The 22,015-nt window shown below is 37.5% G+C and overlaps 1 protein-coding gene and 1 long non-coding RNA gene across 2 annotated transcripts; both read right to left on the bottom strand.

Moving 5' to 3' along the window:
• Positions 1-5,067: 5,067 nt before the first annotated feature.
• LOC311297578 lies at positions 5,068-9,429 on the bottom strand. Its single transcript, XR_014628835.1, has 3 exons — positions 7,349-9,429; positions 6,963-7,086; positions 5,068-6,614 (listed from the first exon to the last, which is right to left on the bottom strand). It is a non-coding gene; the product is annotated as an uncharacterized lncRNA (long non-coding RNA).
• A 6,067-nt stretch (positions 9,430-15,496) lies between these two features.
• LOC311304566 (nucleoside diphosphate kinase, mitochondrial-like) lies at positions 15,497-20,031 on the bottom strand. Its single transcript, XM_084431672.1, has 5 exons — positions 19,810-20,031; positions 17,730-17,860; positions 17,553-17,654; positions 17,213-17,253; positions 15,497-15,747 (listed from the first exon to the last, which is right to left on the bottom strand). Exons 1-5 carry the CDS (start codon positions 19,922-19,924, stop codon positions 15,627-15,629), a joined length of 510 nt encoding a protein of 169 aa, XP_084287798.1. The 5' UTR covers positions 19,925-20,031; the 3' UTR covers positions 15,497-15,626.
• Positions 20,032-22,015: the final 1,984 nt, after the last annotated feature.

Genomic DNA, 22,015 nt, shown 5'->3' with positions numbered 1-22,015 from the left:
TACAGGGATCGTGTGGAGACTCACTTCCAACTAAATGACTCCAGACGCATGTGGCAAGGACTGAGGACCATCTGCACCTTCGGAACCAAATCCTCTACAGAGGTGAGAGCAGATCCGTCGCTGGCTGACGAGTTAAACTCTTTCTTTGCTCGCTTTGATTGCAATCGCGGCAGAGCAACTCTGCCTCTCGGCGCGCGAGAGAGTAGCGGACAGAGCGGCGACAACCCTGCAATCACCGTGTCGGAGGACGTGGTTAGACGGGCGCTAAAGCGGGTTAATGTCAGGAAAGCAGCCGGACCTGATGGCATCTCTGGTCGCGTTCTGAGGTGCTGTGCTGATCAGCTCGCTGGATTGTTTACATCTATCTTCAACGAGTCCCTTGCTACATCCGTGGTCCCCTCATCTTTAAAAAAATCGGTCATCATTCCTGTGCCGAAGAACAATAAACCCTCATGCCTGAATGACTATCGTCCAGTTGCCCTCACATCCACAGTCATGAAGGTATTTGAGAGACTGGTTAAAAACAACATCTGCTCCTTCATACCTGATACACTGGACCCTCTTCAGTTTGCCTATCGGCCAAACAGATCTACGAAGGACGCCATCTCTCACGTCCTACATTTCTCTCTCACCCACATCGACAGCAAAAATGGGAACTATGTAAGGCTGCTTTTCATCGACTACAGCTCAGCCTTTAACACTATAATTCCCAGCAAATTAACTTCCAAACTCCTAAATCTGGGTCTGAATCCTTCACTCTGCAAGTGGATTCAGGACTTTCTTTCATACAGACCCCAGGTAGTGAAAGTAGGCCGGTCCACCTCCGACTCCATCACCCTGAGCGTAGGAGCGCCACAGGGCTGCGTTCTGAGTCCCCTACTTTACTCTCTCTACACACATGATTGCGTGGCTTCTCACAGCTCCACTTCTATTGTCAAATTCGCTGACGATACAGTGGTTCTAGGCCTTATCTCCAACAACAACGAGACCGCATACATGGAAGAGGTTGAGAAATTAACATCTTGGTGCCAGGACAACTGTCTCTCTCTGAATGTGACCAAAACCAAAGAGCTGATTGTGGACTTCAGAAAGAGACAGCAGGCCTTTACTCCTCTTATGATCAGTGGGACACCTGTGGAGAAGGTGAGCAGCTACAAGTACCTCGGTGTGAACATCTCTGAGGATCTTACTTGGACCTCTCACATTCACACACAGGTGAAAAAAGCCAGGCAAAGACTATACCATCTGCGACAGCTGAGAAAATTCAGGGTATCACCAACGATCCTAAAAACTTTCTATTCAGGGGCCATAGAAAGTGTTTTAACTCAGTGTATCACAGTGTGGTATGGGAATAGCTCAAGTCACGACTGCAAATCACTTCAGAGAGTTGTGCGCTTAGCTGAGCGCATCTCTGGGTCTTCTCTTCCCCCCCTGCAAGACATTTACCACAAACGCTGCAAGAGCAGAGCCAACAAAATTATTAAGGACTTCAACCACCCACATAACTGTCTCTTCAACTTGCTGCCATCAGGTAAGCGCTACCGCAGCGTGAGGTCTAAAACAGAGAGACTTAGGAGAAGCTTCTTCCCTCAGGCCATCAGGCTCCTAAACTCGGCCTCCTAGCATTATCTGTACATCATACCCTGGACATCATACCCGCACTCTGGACATTAATACCTGCACTCAGCACTGACTGCTCTTATTGTAACGAAGCTACAAATCTGCATCCCTGCACTTTACACTGCTGCTATGTAACTACCTCGTTACTATTGTCTGTACATTTCTGTAAATATTCTCAGTTAGCTTACAGATCTTTTTTTTATTTTTTTTATTATTTTTTTTTTTATTTTTTTTAATTTTTAATTATTATTATTATTAGAATTGTATCTTATATTGCTTAAATTGTTAATATTTTTAGTGTTTTATAACATTGCACTATCTTGGAGTTCACCCTATTTACATTTCACTACTGGTTGTATATTCTGTATATAACTGTGTATGTGACAAATAAAATCTTGAGTTGGTTTATATCATTCATACTGACAAGCAGCCTTTGGAGTTTCATGATTGCAGCTGCCAAGCCACTCCCTAGCAACAAAACAGAGTAACCTAGCAACCATTTTGCAAGACCTATTTCTCTGCATCAGAACATCGTACAGAGATGGGGGTTGGCTCTTTTGACTCATGTTAGCAAACAGGAATTCCAACATGCTACACATGCTAGTTGTGAATAGCTACATGCTAACAGTGATTAGGTAAGTGCTAAATCATGGCAAGAAAATGCTAAGAACTCCAATAGTAATCATCTGTGACAACTACCAACCACTAAGTAACACCATAGCAACCACCCATAATACCTTAGCAACCACCTGAACACCCTAGCAACTGCCTAGCAACGCCCTAGCAACCACCCAAAATACCCTAGCAACACCATAGCAACCACTCAGAACACCCTTGCAACTGCCTAGCAATGCCCTAGCAACACCATAGCAACCACTCAGAATACCCTAGCAACTGTCTAGCAATGCCCTAGCAACCACCCAGAATACAATAGCAACCGCCTAGCAACCACCCAGAACACCCTAGCAACACCATAGCAACCCCCTTAGAATACCCTAGCAACACCCTAGCAACCACCCAAAATACCCTAGCAACCGCCCATAATACCCAAGCAACACCATAGCAACTGCCTAGCAATGCCCTAGCAACCACCCAGAATACCCTAGCAACTGCCTAGCAACCACCCAGAATACCCTAGCAACCACCTAGCAACACCATAGCAACCACCCAGAACACACTAGCAACTGTTTAGAGCCACCTAGCAACCATATTCCAACATACAGAAGCCATATTTCAGCCCCACAACATTGTATAGACATGTCTGTTGGCTTGTATGCAATCGTACAGAACACCCTAGCAACCGAGTGGTGAGTTTTGCCACTGCAAGCACCACTTCACATTTTCTTCAGGAAATGTACATTCTCTAATATCATGTCTAGTACATTCTAATATCTGATTAACTCATAAAATATCAGTTGTTAATTTTGCATGACAATACTGCTGTAAAAGATTCTGCAGTGCTGTGATATTCAGATTTTATGAAATCATTATACAGAAAATGTTTTGACAGGATCATATAGACTCACTCGGACATCAACCATCAGCGTATGAATCGCAACAATGGTGACAATGAAAAAAAATATGAATTACTATAAAGTCACAAAAAGGCTTTGTTGGTTGTCACCATTGTTGAGATTCATATGTCTCTATTCTACTAAAAAAATTATTCAGCTCAAAAAATGTTCTGTATAATATTTTTTTTAAATATCACAAAATACTGATGCCACAATATATCAAGGGTCATGTGAAAATTATGACATTAATCATAGACTTTGTATAATTCTTAGTTCCATCTACATATTATGTAATCTCATCTTATATTGAGAGATCTGACTGATATATCAGTGAATCAGATCACAATATGATGACTACAACATCATCAATAAATGATCAAGATCATCTGATATATTCTCCTGCATTTATTACTACAAATGTGTATCAAATACACAGTTAAAACAGCCAGAGAAAAACTAAAGGCTCAAGGGTAATGAGCCCAACTAAAGCAGACACTGATCTCAATCATGGTTAATTTCTGTTAAAGTTTTTTGCCGTAGCTGCCAGTCATTTGACCCTTTTTTTACGATTTTTTTTACAATGAAGGTATATGATCGTGATAATTCAGGAAATACCTGTAAAATAACAGTGTTTTTCAGTTTATTTAATTTAGGATGTTTTACTTTAATGTTACAGTTTTTTGGGGGGCTGACAGTCATTTGACCATTTTATCATTTAACTGTTTTTTTACTGTTTAATTACAGATTATATTTGTACTTTTACATACATTTTTATGTAATTTAAGAAAACAGAAAAAATACTGTATGAAAAATATGAATTTTTATTTTACAGATATTTTTTGTAATTTTACAGTGTTTTGAGTACAATTTAAAATGAAAGAAAATGATCGTCAAACACAGATCAGTTATTTTCTGTAAAATTATGATTTTTTTTTTTTTTTTTACAGTGTATAGGAGCAGGGAACTTTATCGTGATTAATGTATGTTCCTACACCTGAAGGAGCGAGTGAGACATACGAGGGGCAGCTTCACAGGGGACAGAGGTGGTCCGATTTGGTCAGAGGTGATCCGATTTGGGATCTAGGAGCTTGAAAGCACTGATTCAGATTACTAGCCGGGAGCCTATATGGAGTGAAAAGGCCTTGAAGCAGAGACCTTGAAAACAGTATAAAACTGCCCTGCTCCCTCCTCTGCACGTCTCACTTGCTCCACAGTGTAACTCTGTCACTTCTGTGTGGGAAACTGGGCCTATTCTTGCAAGAATAAATACTTTTAAAAGACAATTGGATTCAGAGTGTCTCTTACGCAGTGATGATGAAGTTCAAGAAATTTTTGCCACAACATTTGTCTAGATTTATAATTGACAACATTGACCCCACTTTTACTAATATCCCCTCAAATAAAAGGAAAGAATCCTATATCATAAATTTAATTTTTGCTAAAATCAATGTACATAAATGTAAGTACAGTAAAACCCAACCTTTGTTTTTGGATATATATATTCTGACTATTTTTCATTCACACAATACACTGTAAAAAATAATTCCGTAAAAAAACGGATAATGTACAGGCAGAAAATTACCAGGACATTTTCCGTTAAATTACGGACAGTTCCTTCACCTCTAAAACAGAACATTCTGTATATTAACAGTACATTTTCTGTACTTTTAACGGATAATCCTTATACAGAAATTTCTATAGTTATATAAATTTTATAGCATATATTTTGGTGGCAAATAATTCAAGAACGATATATACAAATTGAACATGGTTTATTTTTGTAAAAATTTTCTTGTAAACATTCTTAAATACATTCAATGGGTAAATATATATATATATATATATATATATATATATATATATGACATAAATGAAACAATGTACAAAGCACCATTAAAAAGTGCTTGTATTGTGTAATACATTGAGACATTAAACAAACAAGAGACAGAATTAAAAAAAGAAAACATGAGAAGGTACTTGCACAATATTGGTGTTGCACCAAATAGCTCACAAAATTCTTTGAAAAAAACAAACTGTGAAAGTCAAGATTCAAAACATTTTCAAATGCAATACAATACAACACAGAAAGAAACAAACAAAACAAATGGAATACGAATACAGGTATGCTGCTTTTATCATTAAAAATAGCTTTAGACAGTCAATAGTAGAGTGGAATGTTAGTGTTGATGCCATTTTTCTGTAAGAGAACACCATATTCCTTAAAGGGTTAGTTCACCCAAAAATTGTAATTGTCATTAATTACTCACGCTCATGTTGTTCCACACCCCACAAGACTTCCATTCGTCTTCAGAACAAAAATTAAGATCTTTTTGAGGAAATCTGAGAGATTTCTGTCCCTCCATTGACATCTTACGCAACTACCAATTTCAAGGTTCAGAAAGGTATACAGACATAAATGTAATCCATGTGACTCCAGTGGTTTAACCTCAAATTTAGGAAGTGGCACAAATGTTTTGTGTGAAGAAGTTGAAGTTTTTCTCACACAATATAGATCGCTGCTGACCCAGCAGGGTGAGAACACAAGCCACTGAGATGCTCATGTGAATGTATAAAAAATTGTGACAAAAGACAATTTGTTTTTTTTCCCACACACAAAGCATTTGCATCGCTTTTTTGGGGGGTTAAACCAATGAAAAGACATAGATTACACCGTGTTCTAACTACACGCAACACACGATAAAAGGTATATTTTCATGTCAATCAGAGTTTTTGTCCTAACCAGTGACACGTGACGATTCTATTTTAGAAACGGTTTCTATTTTTCTGTGACACTGCAGCTGAAACACTACAAGAAAAAACAGTCAACTCATTGTGAACAAACAGGTGTACTCTTTGACAAAGAGTGTTTCAGTCACTCAGTTGTTTAAATGGTGTAATATTTATGAATTTGATTTTGTACTTATCAATTTCATTGTGACTGCTGTGCACTTGCCAAGAGAACCTGCCCACACACGGTTCCGATTGGCTTTTTGGTTTTTAATTGATTTTGTCGCTTTACAAGGTCACGATGCATTTGGTGTGGTCAGAAAAACAGCTTGTTGCTAGAATCTTATCGCATTGCATTTGGTTAGGACACCGTGTTACTTTGATGATGTCTTTACTACCTTTCTGGAGCTTGAAAGTGGTAGTTGCGTAAGCTGTCAACAGAGGAAGAGAAAGCTCTCAGATTTCATTTAAAAGATCTTCATTTTTGTTCAGAAGATGAACTAAAGTCTTGCAGGTTTGGAACATCAGGAGGGCGAGTAATTAATGCCATTATTTTCATTTTGGAGTGAACAACTTGCGTGAAAAACTTTCCTTCTTCTGTATGTTCAGTTAAAGGTCCATTAAGAGATTTGACAAAAGCTTAAACTTTACATGGGTTTTCAGTTGTTCATACAGGAACTTCAGCAGTCTTGGAGGAATGTGTAGACGTTTGGTTTCCTTCATCTCAGCCTTTTCGACCTTCGTTCAGGATTTCTGCACAGGAAAGTTGGATATGAAGAAAAAAAAAATAAGTTTTTAGCTACACAAGAAATTAAATAAAGGAAATTGAACTACAAAGTATCATACAGACCAGGTTGAGGTTGAAAAACAATCGCACAGTATTTTACGTTCGTTAAATTATCAACTGCCATCCCTAATTCTTTCAAATTCAAACACTGTATAAAATGCTAAGACTTCTGTTTCCAGTGGACTCCAAGTGCATCTCATGTTAGCTTGTCTGCTCAACTATACCTTATAATATGTTTCATTATTTTCAATTATATAAACAGTAACACAACAACTTGCTCTATAAAAAGTTTTCATAAAAAATGTGTTGCTTACTTTTATATGAACTCCAGGATAAGTGCCATTTTCTTTGGGTATTTTGTAGCTCACTGCCTCAATGGGGTCGGAGATGTGGTCAATAATAACTTCTTGAATGACTGCAATCCTGAATGCCCATCACCTTAAACAAATAAGATATTACAAAATGAAAAACATTACACGATCACTTCAGAAAACCGCTCCAAAAATAGTTGTTTAAATCTTCCCTATACAATGTTTTTCTACTGACCATATAAGCATAAAATCTTTGAAGGGGGTGTTCAGCAACCAACTTTTTCTATAAACATTTTTCCTCAGAATTTAAATTTAAATGTGTTTTGCCAAAATTGAATACTCATAATGATAAAAAAAATATATATACACTAATAAAACAAAATACAAACCTATAAGGAGCATGCAGGGTGGTGCTTGGGATGCACAGTACATCAGCAAAATCCTGTCAATAGATAAGAAAACAACAGAAACACTATGAAACAAACTAATGAGGAGGGAGCTGGTAAAGAATGACTAACGTTAACGTTACAGGCAGAAGTATAACACATGTTAAATGTAAATTAATCTTTCAAGGTCATTATTTGGGGTTTAAAGTCAAATAATATAGTGTGTGTATAAAGACAAGACAATAAAAAGTCTAACGTAAAGATAACATTAACGTAATGTTACCTCATTTGGCAGAAAATGTGGTGTTATCCTTGATCCAGCTGTACTGCATCTTCACACACAGTCTCTTCACGTTGTATCTTCATGACTTTTAAATCAAGCAAGTCTTAAATGGCCTTTCCTTTTCTTGACGATTCGTCTGGTAGCTTTTGTTTGAAGGCATTAAACTGCTCCAAAAACGGTGCGGTAAAGTAGGTTTTATGTTGGACATTCGTTAGACATTCGTTCTTTTCTGCAGCATTAATTGATATGTAATGGCTTAATAGTCGTGGATGATGCTGTATCTCGTCTAGGTCACATTGTAAAGCATAATGTCAAAAGTGAATTTTAATATTATTCAATGATGTAATTGTTTTAAAGGACAAGTTCGGTATTTTACACTTAAAGCCCTGTTTACAGATCGTTTCTGATGAAATAGAACGGTTAAGATTAAAATTTGGACACATGCTGCTGTCCCGAGAATTTTAGGTTTCTTTCGCTTTCCCCAAAACCTCCAGAATGGGTGTATAGGTGCACTGGAACAGTCCTTCCTAAAACGCATTAAACTTTCGTTTACAAAGACGTAAAACTCACAGAGTGGTCAGGGTTGTTCACTGATATGCTCACACAAAAATCGCTGCAAAATATGCTTTCCAACAGGTTTTATCGTAGTTTTTGTCCAACTCCATTGACTTGTATTGGATGTGATGTGAGGTACGGTATTACTCTGCGCGGAAACTGAAATGGGGTTTTCTTCTTCTTCTTCTTCTTGTGTTTTTTTTTATGGCGGATCGCCATAGATATATACACTAGATGTCGCCTAGGGTTCTAAACATGCGTCAAAACCGCCGCCATCTTGGAACAGGGGTCTTGTCATAGGAAGTAGCTAGGTAACGCTGCTATCTCCGCCTGTACTACGAATTCATGGATGATGCCGGACTTTTGTTCTGCATATGGATGTTCACACAAACGAAATCTAAACCAGACAGCATGGGATTACATTTACTCTGTGGATGGTAGTAGTCAAATTGTTTTTTTAGAAGTTAAGTGTACATTTCTCTGCTTGGAGGAAGAAAATGAACTGTGATTCTCGCACAGAAAATGATCTGTGAATGTGCTGTACTCTTTAGATATTATTTGAAATAACCCTTGTGTTTAAAATGTACAATATGAAGGAGTTGATCCTCAATACCCACTTTTGGCTGTGTTGTGCTGTGTTGTTCCTAACTTTAGATTTTTTTACCGATTGTAGGCTACTTTTAATGGAAAAAACAGTGTGACGCTTGTAACCTGTAAGTACAGTCCTAATAGTATGCTTGTCCTCTCCCTGTCAATCTTCAAACAGTACATCCATGATTATTATACATAGAATTCCTCAAATCTTATGTGTGAGTTTTGCACAAGGATACAGTGGGCTCAAGGGCTTGTTTCTTCCTTACAAACTGGGGATAGAGGTGTGGAAGGACACTGGAATTTGTGAAAATGTCAACTGTTTAAAGCCTTTCTTTAAAGTGAATTTCGTTTTGTATAAATTGTATCTTAATTTTAATACATTTTATTCATCAACAAATTGCCTGTTAATATAATCACGGAGGCGCCCGCGTGGTCACTTGCATTGCACGTTAACTGGAGCGCATCTCATCCCAACTTAACGAAACTCATTGTATGCCTCACACAGACATGAGAAATACATAAAATACACAAAGCTTGAATAGTCTTTAAACTAAATAATTCAAAAAGAAAGAAAAAGGCTACTCTCTGATTACGTAATCCATTATGTAGCCTACATTTCTCTCTATAGGCGCGTTCACTACGGAGATGGCGATTGTCAACTTCATCTCTGCAGACGAGTCAACACTGTCAGAAGTTTATTAATAAAAATCAATGCACGCATATATATATATATATATATATATATATATATATATATATATATATATATAGTGATAGTTTATTCTAAGTTTACTCAAGTGGAAGAATGTGACTAATAAACTTAGGCCTACTAGCAAATGCATTATATTTTGAAAAATAAGTAATTATCTTAATATCAAAACCTTCAATTTCCTCTGGACTCAGTGATAAATACATGTCTGACCGTTGGAACGAAACATAAAAACTAGAAAATCGCATTCATGACGATTTATGGTGATTTTATTTCCGTTAGACCTTTGCCTACATTGACGCTGATGCATTAAGAGAAGGGGCTCCCTGTTCCAAGATGGCGGCTCTATTGATGCATTCGTTCCAATGAACTGCCGTATACCAGGCGACATCTAGTGTATATATCTATGGCGGATCGCAAACAAATGCCAGTGGTTTGCTTGCAAAGGTGCATTATCGCCACCAACTGGGCTGGAGTGTCTATTATCAGAGCCCGTCTACATTCTCTGCTATTATTCAAGCTCTCAACGGAAGAACGTACGGGTGTGACGCGTTTGGAAAAATAGGTCCACAGTTTTACAACGAATGGTAAAACACCTGTTGGAAAGCATCTTTTGCAGCGATTTTTGTGTGAACATAACAGTGAACACCCCTGACCACTCGGTGAGTTTCACGTCTTTGTAAACGAAAGTTTAATGCGTTTTAGGAAGGACTGTTCCAGTGCACCTATGCACCCATTCTGGAGGTTTTGGGGAAAGCGAAAGAAACCTAAAATTCTCGGGACAGCAGCATTTGTCCAAATTTTTATCTTAACCGTTCTATTTAATCAGAAACGATCTGTAACCAGGGCTTTAAGTGTAAAATACCGAACTTGTCCTTTAACTGAGTTTTAGATGTTAATGTTTCATTGAATGTTTTATTTGAAGTCACCAGAATCGTGATTAATGGCTCCTTTATTTGAGCTCTTGACCCTGTACTTTTCTTTTAGTTTTTCTCTGGCTGTTTTAACTGTATTTTAATAAAATACATTTGTTATGGCGAGAGAAAATATGATCAGATGTCAAACACAGACATCAAGAATCAGCGTATGAATCTCAACAATGGTGACAAACGAAAAGCTTCATGCCGCAATGCATGCTGGGAGTCATGGATGAGATTTGTACTATGGTGGCACCCAGCATGTAGCCTGACTTCGTCATACCAGAGCCCGTCTACGGAGAGCCTGCCCACTCCCTATTAAGTCCTATTGTACCGAATTTTGGTTGTAGTTCCTAAATTTAGTTTCCTAAAATTAAGCTAAATTTATCTCTTTCACCCGATTGCCGTTGAGAAATCTCAGATTTGATTGTAGGTTTTGCAAGTTCAACATGGGTTATAGGTCGAAAGTTGAATGAACGAGTACTTATGTCCTTTCGATTTCTTACAGGTTGAGTTGTTGTTGCCCATAACACGCTAGCATTCTGCTAATGAACGCTGATTGGTCAGTGAAGGACTGATTACGACCAGAGATGCCACTTGATGGCATCGTGGCATCCGAAGCGGGACCAGAAACAAACAAAACAAAAACTCTTCTAGCACGTGTATTTACCTGTGTCAGTTGTGTTGTCGATGCCTCGAGTGAAAAGAAAGTGCAGAGCATACCAGAGATACTGCTTTCGCAAGCACCAAAGTGACTGAAGGATTGCCGTAAAGCAGTATCTCTGGTCGTACGATGTGTATGACGTCACTGACACTTTAAAAGAGTTTTTAAAGCAAATAAGTGACTCTAAAAAAATCTAACACCCCGCAATGTGTAATTCCTTTGCATCTCCTTTTGAATACAACATTCAAATTACTAGACAAAAAATTATATCCTGAGAAAAGTGGATTTTGATGTGTATAGCGCCATAGACCTCCATTCATTCTGCACTCGTCCTGTGAGCGCCCTCATATGGAGCCAGAGTGGAACTGCAACCAGTTCAGAAGCCGGAAGTGTACTGAGAGTGGAAGTTCTCCCCTTATTAGACATTCTCTGGTCATACTCAGATTCTAGTCAGAATGTGAGTCTGATACTGCTCCATTGGGCTGTGATTATGGGGCGTGTTTCAACCGAACCAGGAAGGAAAATGCCTCTGTACTCAATTGGATAGACCTTCAACCAATCAGAGCAACGGAGTAAGTGACGTATGTTCTTCAATCATGTTTCCGATCGACAAATGCCTCGATCGCGGTTCTCTGTTCCTCTTTTAAAATGAATGCGCTGTCGATGTCTTCTACAACAGACGCGATGGCGGAATCTACACAATGTTTTATAAACAAAGTTCGGGAGGAGCACGTTACCATGTCTATACCCTATCACCATGAGAGGAACCATATATTTATTCACTCTGTCAACTCACCTAACATTCCTTGACAGTTTTCAGCATCCCTCCACTCACTCTCGGCTTGTTCTTCCACAGCCAGGAATATGGGGGGAGTAACGTTACTTTGGGTTCGGGCCGAATACCGAGCCCGGAGCCTCTCCTCGGACAGCACGCCAAATATGCATTTATTCTATCTGACTTATTTATTATTAAGTGTGAACTCATGAAATCTCAATTCTCCAGCGGCAGTCATCTTTGTTGTAAACGAATTCAACCCAAGCGCTCTTTGATGACGTGGATGATTACGTTACCGTTGCTCATCTGTCCATCATCGTATAAAGCCCACCCTGACAATTTGATTGGTCCGAACAATTTTTGTTCGAGCATAATAGCTCCTCAACGGATCGAGTCCAGACCGAACTTCCCGACCTAAAAATTTTGTAGGCTGGGCTAAGTTCGGCTGGCATCCAGGCTACCCAGCATGCATTGTGGCATGAAGCTTTTTGTTTGTCACCATTGTTGAGATTCATGTGCTGATTCTTGATGTCTGTTTGATGCCATAGACTGTAAGGCTCTGTACGAACTGTGTATTTAAAAATGTATTAAGTTAATTGCAATATGCTAATCTTTTTAAAAATCATCTTTTATATAATACACTCATCTTTCAAATATTAAACTCTTGCTAAGCTTAACAATCTTACATATCCATGATGATAATATTATAATCTGAGCATATCTTTCTCATGACTATTTCTGCTGTTTCAAATGTGTTAAAATAATTACACATTTACAGCAATCAGAGAAAACTAATGTTAAAAAGTCAAGGGTCAAGAGCCCAAATAAAGCTGACACTAATCACGATTCTGGTGACTTTAAATGAAACATTCAATGAATCATCAACACCAAAACCTGTTAATTCTCAATAAGAGCTTCTGTAGAGTCTGACAGAAATAAAGTTAATCTGGTTATTAGTGAAAGCAGCATTTGAAAAAGACATTGAAAGAGTCATGATGTGATTGGCTGCAAAAAAACACCCGTTAATCTTTAAGTTTTCATGAATTAAGATTTAATTTATTTATTTGAATGTATTGTTTAATTTATTTTAGAGCATTTTATGGGATACCATATAAAATAGGCCTATACTTTTTTCATAAACGCAAACTCTCCTCCACCCAGTGCTATTCTATCCAGAGTTACATTTTAACACACATTGAGTGTTAAAAATCTACACAACATGTGTCAAAATACCATCAACACATGCTGTGTGTTGTTTTTTAACACATCTCTTTTTAGAGTGTAAGGACACATTAAATTAAAAGTGACAGGAATGACATTCATAATGTTCATTAAGTTCATAATGTTCAATTCATAAAGATTCTATTCTATTTCAAATAAATGCTTTTGAACCCTCTATAAATATTAAATAAATATTACACACAACTGTTTACAACATTTATAAAAAATAATTGTTTCTTGAGCAGGAAAACAGCATATAATAATAATTTATTTGAATAATTATAAATAATTTTACTGAAACTAAATTCTACTTTCACCACAAGAATAAATTACATTTTAAAATATATTCAAATAGATGACAATTATTTAAAATTGTAATCATATTTCACAATATTACTGTTTTTCTCTGTATTTTTGATCAAATAATGCAGCCTTGGTCAGCAGAAGAGAGGAAATAAACCTCCAAAAAACCTCCAAAATTGACTCCAAACTTTTGAACATTAGTTCAAAACTTGAACATGGACTTGTCAATTTTCGTGAAGTTAATCTACATAAGATAATGACCTGAAGGGTTAATTTTACCTCGAACACAGTAAGGCTGTACATCATGACATATTCATTTCTGCTGTTGGAGAGGAAGTAGAGGCAGTGCCTCCACGAGCCGGGCTGCCCCGCGAAACTGTTCAGCAGCTCTTCTGCAATAAACACCACCACAACACACTCATCACAAAACACATTATTATCTAATTGAAACAAAGCACGCAGTGAAAGATATTAATGTTTAGTCAGGTTAGTTGCAATTAACACCAAACAAACACTCAGCAGAAACTTCTTTCAATGACGAACAAGGGCTTATACAAGCGGTCTTCTGTAAAGCATAAATGAAGGCTGTTCCCACAACTTCAAAGTTATTGTACACAGAGTTTTCCATATTTGCATGAAAAAGAAAACATAGCTTTGTTGCACACCTACACATATGCGCATTTCAAAAACCAGTCGAGTTCAAATTACAGTGTGTTTGTTAGTTAGAGCTACATCACAATATCTTCATTAGTTACATACATTCATTTGATAGATGTTTTATCTAAAGGCTTGAATCAATACGCTTGTTGTGTTCCCTTGGAAGTGAACACTTAACACTGACAATTACCAGCACTACCTTTTTGCCTCCATTAAATATGGCAGATTTTTGTAATGACAACATTTTGAAAAACACCTCTCGTGACAATCAGGAACTGAGAAACTGGGCCGCATCTGATAGTTAACATCTGGGGCCGTATTCAGAAAGCATTTTATCTTACCACAAGGAGTACTCCTAAATCGCACTAAAAGATTTTAGCTAGGAGTTTTCTCTTAGAAGTTATTCACAACGCCTTTCAGACCTACTCTTAGTAAAGAAAAATGACAACTCCCAAACTAAGAGTGAGTCTTTGTTGCTATGGATGACTTCATTACTCATGCACGAGCTTGACTGAAGTGACCACCTTGATTGTCTGATGATTGTAACGCGGGAATAATTCCAAACAGCTCCACTACGATGATGAGTGACAGGTGACAGGTCTGAGAATGCTTAAGGCTACTTTTAGCCTTAAAATTCTTGTGAATACGGCCCCTGGTTTTGTCTGAAAACATGGTGTGAAACAGGGCGAAAGATCATATAGATTTAGGCTCTAAAAAGACAAGATACTTTTTAGTCATGCAAAGCTCTCAAATGTTTTAGTGAATAGAAATTGAAGGGGTAAAAAAATCTTTAATCCTTACTTAGAAAATCACAAACAACTGGAAAAGTCAAGCGGTCTTCGTCTGTTGTTGGACAATGTGAGGCCAAAAGATGGGAAAGTCAAAAAGTTTGAGAATCGTAGAAATGTATACAGTACACAGAAGCCACATTCGACCGCTTCAGACATGTCGACGTGTCCGCCATCTTTATGAAACTGTTCATTACAAATCAATGCACAAAATGTCACAGCATTGTTCGGCCTACGGCTGTTAAACCACCACTGGTTTGGTAACATATTGATCATGCACTGATGTAATATGTAAATATATTCACAAACAAACCATTTTTAAGTTACAGCAAGTATTTATTTCATGATAAATTAACAGTCTATAAATAATTATTTAATGAATTTCCCCCAAGGGATTGTGTTCGGATCACAAACATCTAAAAGGCAAGTAGTCATTTATTAGATTTTCTTTTTCTTTTTTTAAAGCATTAAATTATATTGTTTACAGAAGTTAGTTAAAGCATTGCTTTTTAGAAACAACTATGAACTATTAAAACTTTTGTTTTGACTAGTACTTGTGCAGCAAAGCAAAAATAAGTCATTTTTAAAATATTCAAGGCCACCATTTGTCAACATTTTCTCCAAAAGGTTTTTTTTTTTTTACTATTTTTAAAAATATTAATAATATATAACATTTCAATTTATTTACATTCAACAATTTTACATCATTTGTGCACTTCAGCATCAGAATTTATGTGCTATTGAGGAAATTGACCTGAAATCGTTCCAGCTGAGGGTGATCAGACAAGTTGCACACATACAGTCGTCGGCCCCTCTTAAATGTGGTAAATGCTTTTCTGATCGCATCCCTCCCAGTCGACGAGCTCTGAGGAATGAAACCACAGCGAGATCTCCCGCTCCGCTCCTTCCACAGAATCAGAGGCATGCACCACATTTCTGAAGGAATTCAACAGTCATGAAAGCCACTGATTTAGGGTTTGGACACATAATTACAGCTGAGATTCTTGGTAACGCTTTATAATAAGGTCCCATTAGTTAATGCATTAAGTAGCTTTAACTAACACAATTGTTATAGAATTATTTATTCATCTTTGTTAAAGTAAAACTACTGTTCATTGTTAGTTCATGTCCGTTCATGCCGCATGTCCATTAGTTCATATTAACAGATACAACTTTTGTTTGTGCCCCTATTATGCTTTTTTGAATATTACTTTTCATGTAGTGAATAATATTGCTGTTTGTCAGTTTCAAAGGTCAAAGTGCACGACAAATAAAGTTAATGTTTCCTAAAAATAAAATAAATTCTGAACTGCCAAAATGAGTGGTCAGTAATTCCACAGAAAGGCTCACTTACTGTTACATATCTATGTAACAAATTTGCATAATGTCAGCCGATGATCTTCATTGGTTGCTCGTGAACAACATTTACTTTGACCCTCAAACACTGTAGATGAAGCTGAGGCTGGAAGAGTTTGGTTCATGTTGTCGACAAGACGCTGTTTTCTGCTCTGTGGAAGCAAATCCACTTTACATATATTTCCAAAGGATGAGGACTCGAATTGATACGGTAAAACCGACGCCATCGTTACTGTACCCCTCACTGTGTATCCTGTGCTGAGGAAGATCTAGAGCTGACCAATCACAGACTCTGCTTGATAAGAGGCAGTTGTGCTGTATCAGCTTCACCTCCATTCATAAATCCTCTCCTGTGGCCTCATGGGACAGTAAAGTGTCCATCGTATGCAAACTTCAGAATCACGCCAGAAGTAGTTGGTCATCCGGGCACTTTTCACTTACTCTTTTATATTATGAATACCATGAATTTGGACACTCGTCGGCTCATATACTGTTTTTCGCGTCCTATATAGAATGGAAGTGGCGTTTTCATACGCAGCATGAATCTTTGAACGAACCATTTAAAGACTCTTTGAAAAACGAGGTGATCTGCAATGTATATTATGAGAAAATGAAAGTGTTTTTGACCTTTGATGTGTGTAAACCTGTTGTAGGAGACTTACAAAACTAAATTAGGAACCTTTAAAATAGCATTATAGGGGCACTTTAATGTGTTTGCAAATGTTTAAATAAACATTAATAGATGCTTTAGAAGTAACTTTAAATGTCAGTTCATGTTAACTAATCGTAATGTTAACAAATGGAACCTTATTGTAAAGTGTTACAAGATCTTTTTCTTTCTTTTTTTTTTTTTATTATTTTTTTAATGTTACTACCAAGAGTTTTTGAAAAAAAAAAAAAAACGAGTGGCAACAATATAGTACACTACTGTTTGAATATCTATTTTTTTTCCCTTTTTTATATTTCATTTTGTTTATTTTTTCTTTAAACAAATGTAAACAACTGTTTATTATTGAATAAACAGTGAATATTGAACGTTTATTACAGCATACGGGATGACCTCACCACATAATGCCCCTCCCACACCTGAAAACAAGCCAATGAGAACTCCTCAATCTTTAAGACAGTATGTGACACGTGTAACGGTTTCAAGAACACAGTTAAAAACTGTAGTATGCTATAACTTTTTCTTCTTCATTGCATATTTAATTAGGCGAGTGGCATCTAGTTTTCATTTAAAATGTGATTTTGCATTTTGAATAAATTTTGTAAAACTTACTTTTGGATGTTCATTAATCACATTGGAAATCAAAGTGCTCTTATTTGCATACTGTAGTATAATAGTATTACAGCTGTATGATATTCATAACTGGTGGTTACTGTACCATGGCGACTACAGGGCCAGAGGTCATGTAATACAGCAGGCTGGAGTAGAAGGGTTTCTTCCGCAGCGAGATGTAATGCTGAGCTAAAAGCTTGTCAGAAGCCTGAAACACACACAGACTCATGATGTACAAACACGTCACACACACTCATGAACGTCTTGTGTGTGAATCACGCACCTGCAGCATCTTCAGACCCACCAATCGGAATCCTCGCTGCTCGAAGCGCTTGATGACATCACCGATCAGACGCCTCTGAACGCCATCAGGTTTCACAGCGACCAAAGTGCGTTCTCTAATGCCCGACAAATCTAAAGCCGTTCAGAAACATGTCAATACATGTCAGTTTTCATGGCGACTGCACACATTATTATTTTTCAGATTAATGATACATTTGTTAAGCAAACAGCGCCATCTACTGACCAAGGGTGAGACAATAGTGTGAGTGTGTATATATATATATATATACACTCTCTGCACGTCCCTGCTAAAAGCTTCCTGCCATTAACATTGTCATTGTCTCTCAATATTGGATATTTATCAGCATTTTGAATATTCATTGCAGGAACAGAGAGATATTTCATCTGTAATCATCAGGAAAATGACGTGCATCACCTGACCATCTCTTACAGGAATACTAACAGCCTTTATAAAGAAAAGTTCCTGCAAACGTGACAGACACGCGATCACTTACAGTCGTTCCTTGAAGCTTGATCAAATTAAGGTGGTTCCACACACACACACACACACACACACACACACACACACACACACACACACACACACACAGACACTCACTCTCTCACACGCAGACACACACTGACTCACATTGGCCTTCAGACGGACCAATCACACACACTGTGAAGAGGGAGTTGGAGGTCACCACAGTTAGTCAGGTCTAACCAGTACCAGTCTGTAGCAGTACCACAGTACAGTGATGTATACAGTGGTAATACTGTGGTACCTTTAGGCCTATATGCATTAATTAAATATAATATTATTTACAATATAATGTAATGTTATTTTAGTTTTATTTTAGTTTTATCATTTTGAATTAGCTTTTATTTGTACAGTTTCCATGTTAATTTTAGTTTAATTGTTAGTAATTCCCCTATGTGCTTTTGTCATTTTATTAGGTTTTTTAAATATCGCTATTTAGATTTAAGATTAATATTTCAGTTTTAGTTGAGATTTAGATGTATTTACAGTAGTCAACGTTTGAAGTGGATCAAAAAAGTTCATCAAAGTTGTCCTGAGACAAGAACGGGTTTGTTCAAAATTCATGTATAACTTTGATGAAAGGTTTTGATCCACTTCAAATGTTGACTATTGTATTTCTATTTAATAATTTTAGTTTTTTACCAAGACAACATTTCTTGTTTTCATTTAGTTTTAGTTTTTTTTCCCCAGCTTTATTTAATGTAACTGAAATGTAGTAATATGTGCAAACATTTTAGTGGATTACATAGGAGTTTGAAGTTTGAGATGTGAGTATTTTATGCTCATGTGTAGTTTTTGTCTTTAGTTTCAGTATGTGATACAGAAAGCCAGTGCAATTTTGACCTGTGCAACTAAATCTATTAAGTGTGAGAGGACACCACTTGCACGAGCTCCTAATGTAGTCAGCACTCACCCACGTGAGGACGCAATAACACAATTAACCAATCATGATCGCCTGAGGACAGAGCACGTACACTTATATCCTATAGATAAAACTGGATTTAAAAAATATAGCCTAGCCTAATTCGATATATTTTTGTAATGGCTGTAACACAATACTTGTATCATGTGGTTCTATACCATGGTACATTCGTTTAGGCCTAAAGGCTTATACAGCGTGGCATAATATTAAAATCAAATTCATTCATATCATGGTCAGTTAAGTCGAGGTATTTCAATGGATAAGTTAGGCCTACCATGAAATGTTTCCAAAATCAGCCTTACAAAAAGTACCATGGAAGCAATATTATCAAATCTAATACAACCGTTACCGTACTAAACATTTTTTTTTTCCATGGTATTACTCTGAAGTACTAACGTGGTGTGTACAAAACTCATCGTAGTCCAGTCTTTTTTACTCGTTGTTTAGTTAAGCATTACTGGTACACATCCTTGAATATGTTATTTCCACGCTAAAAGGTCAATAAAATGCTACTGTCATGGAACTTTTCATTTTCCCTGTCCTAAAACTTCTCCATAAAGAGCACTTTTATCACTAAACCTGTTTGTTCTCCACACAGAGAGATGGATGTAAACAGACCTGTGTCGCTGCTGAGGCTGCGCGCGTGCCCGTGTCCCAAAGCGCGCGTGGAGCTCAGTGTGGCCGCTCGCACTCCGTGGACGCCGAGGGCAAATCTCACAAACATCATCTTCATTTCCAGGTCAAGCCCTTCTCGAAACTTCACCGAGCAGCGCTTTTACAACTCCGAAACTTAAGAGCGGTCCGATACTTTTAACACCCGGACCGTTACACACATACGCGCGCGCGCGGTCATTCACCTGACAGGTCAAAGTCAAGCGACCAGTCACAGTATATATGTTCAGATGAAGAGCGCGTGTGTGAGCGTGTCATGGGAAGAAGAGACCCGCAAACTACAGTGTAATTACTGCTCATCACGTGCACAAACAGGACCTCTTAATTAACACCATTTCCTGTTTGGAGAGGCATGAAAGATAGACGCACAAAAATGCATAAACCATATGAAAAAGACAGCTAAACAAAAAAACGGAACTGAATTAACAGTTTGTTATTTAAATTATTTTTATTCTCTAGAAAGAATATTTTGTCAGATTTTATGTTAACTTCAGGGGACATTTTGTTTCAGCTGTTCTGTCCCAAAAGTGAAGTGAGGTCGAAAGACAAGCACACATTAATCGATTGCTGGCAGGGAGACAACACAATAAATGTTAGCCTTTGGAGAACACACACAAATAGAGCTGACTACTTTTGATCATTTCAAACAGAGGATTCAATCCCATTAACTGAGATGTAGGCTACGAGTGAATAATTCTACTAGCCTTGATCGCTGATAATGTGAGACAGACAGCAGAGAAAGGGTATTACAAATGATTCAGTTAGTGTTATTAAGAGACTTTAACGTTCAGCTAAACTTAGAATTTTTACTCCAGTAATCTTAAATCTTTATGAATGACGTGAGGGAATGTAAATATACATCATCATTGACCACTAGAGGTCGCGGTTTACATACTTTACTAGGCTAGTAGTAACAATGCACTTCATTTAATCTCATTCGTTTTAAGTGATATTCAAGGTGCATGTGTAATTAACATGGCTATATGACTGGTTTTATGATTAGATGCGTTATTTTAAACGAGGTCAAAATTTATTGCAATATAAATTCCAGAAAAACACACACAAAAGAAAAAAGACTTTCCTCCCAAGAACTGGCCTCACCTTGCCTAAAGGCGATGTAAACAGGGACATCACACTGGAATGAGAAGTTTAATAGGATTCCTGGTAACACTATACTACAGGATCTCGTTACTTAACGTTAGTTAAAGGCAGGGTAGGCGATTTGGTCCAGATTTTGTTTTTAGTTATGCTGGTTGAAAGTCTCTTCACATCCTGATAGTGTTCTAAATGTATTTATGTGTATATTTATATATTTATCGTCTTTGTAGGAAGGTGTTGGACCATAAAATGTTCGGTCCGAATGCAATGATATGATGTCCTACCTGCCAGTCAACATATGTATATTTACATACCTCTGCGCACCTGCTCGCGCAGACATCACCCATCATCAGCGCGTTTCATGAAGAGTTAGACAGATGTCAGTCACAGGGCGCCACAACCGAAACAGCAGCCGCCTTTTACAGTTCCTCCTGAACTAAAACAACAAGCTAATGCTGTGTTCATGCCATAAATACTGTCATTTGGAAGAGATGGAAACCTGTGACTTTATACTCTGAGCAGTTTGTGACTCGAATGTATGCGTTTATATCAACACTATCAACGGCAATATGAATCCGCAGCAGTCAGATGGTACAGGTCAGTGCTCTGTAAGTTATGTTCATTAATACTGTAATGTAATGTGCTTTGAGACACATGGTAGAGATAAGGTTTAACAGTGTCTCTGTGATGCTTTTGTTTGCTCTTTGCTGTGTGTGTTCATGTGTTTTGAAGGAGGCGTGTCTGGAGACGCTCTGAAGGGAGGGTGGGATCTAATCCTTTCAATATAGCTTGTTATTGCTAGCCTCTCTGAAAATTGCAGTAGTTATTAATCTTAGTTAATGTTATTAATAACATTCCTACGGGAGCCTGCAGTTTACATTAAACGGGTACAAGCACCGCCGGCAGGCGAACGGGGCATTGAATTAAGTTACAAAAATAAAGTGAAAGTGAAAGTGAAAGTGACACGTGACGGCCAAGTATGGTAACCCATACTTGGAATTTGACCTCTGCATTTAACCCATCCAAGTTAATGCACACACATTAGGAGCAGAGT

Source organism: Rutilus rutilus, assembly GCF_951802725.1.
Source record: "Rutilus rutilus genome assembly, chromosome: 1".
Lineage (NCBI taxonomy): Eukaryota > Metazoa > Chordata > Actinopteri > Cypriniformes > Leuciscidae > Rutilus > Rutilus rutilus.
The sequence above is the reverse complement of the archived record's forward strand: the minus strand, read 5'-3'. Positions and strand labels throughout refer to the sequence as shown.

Excerpts from the sequence above, each read along its gene's own strand:
- LOC311304566 (XM_084431672.1), bottom strand. The coding sequence starts at position 19,924 with ATGAAGATGATGTTTGTGAGATTTGCCCTCGGCGTCCACGGAGTGCGA. Across the intron at positions 17,254-17,552 it reads CTGGCCCTGTAGTCGCCATG|GTGTGGGAGGGGCATTATGT; the intron begins GTACAGTAACCA and ends GCTTGTTTTCAG. Across the intron at positions 15,748-17,212 it reads GTGAGGTCATCCCGTATGCT|AAATGTGGTGCATGCCTCTG; the intron begins GTAATAAACGTT and ends GAATTCCTTCAG.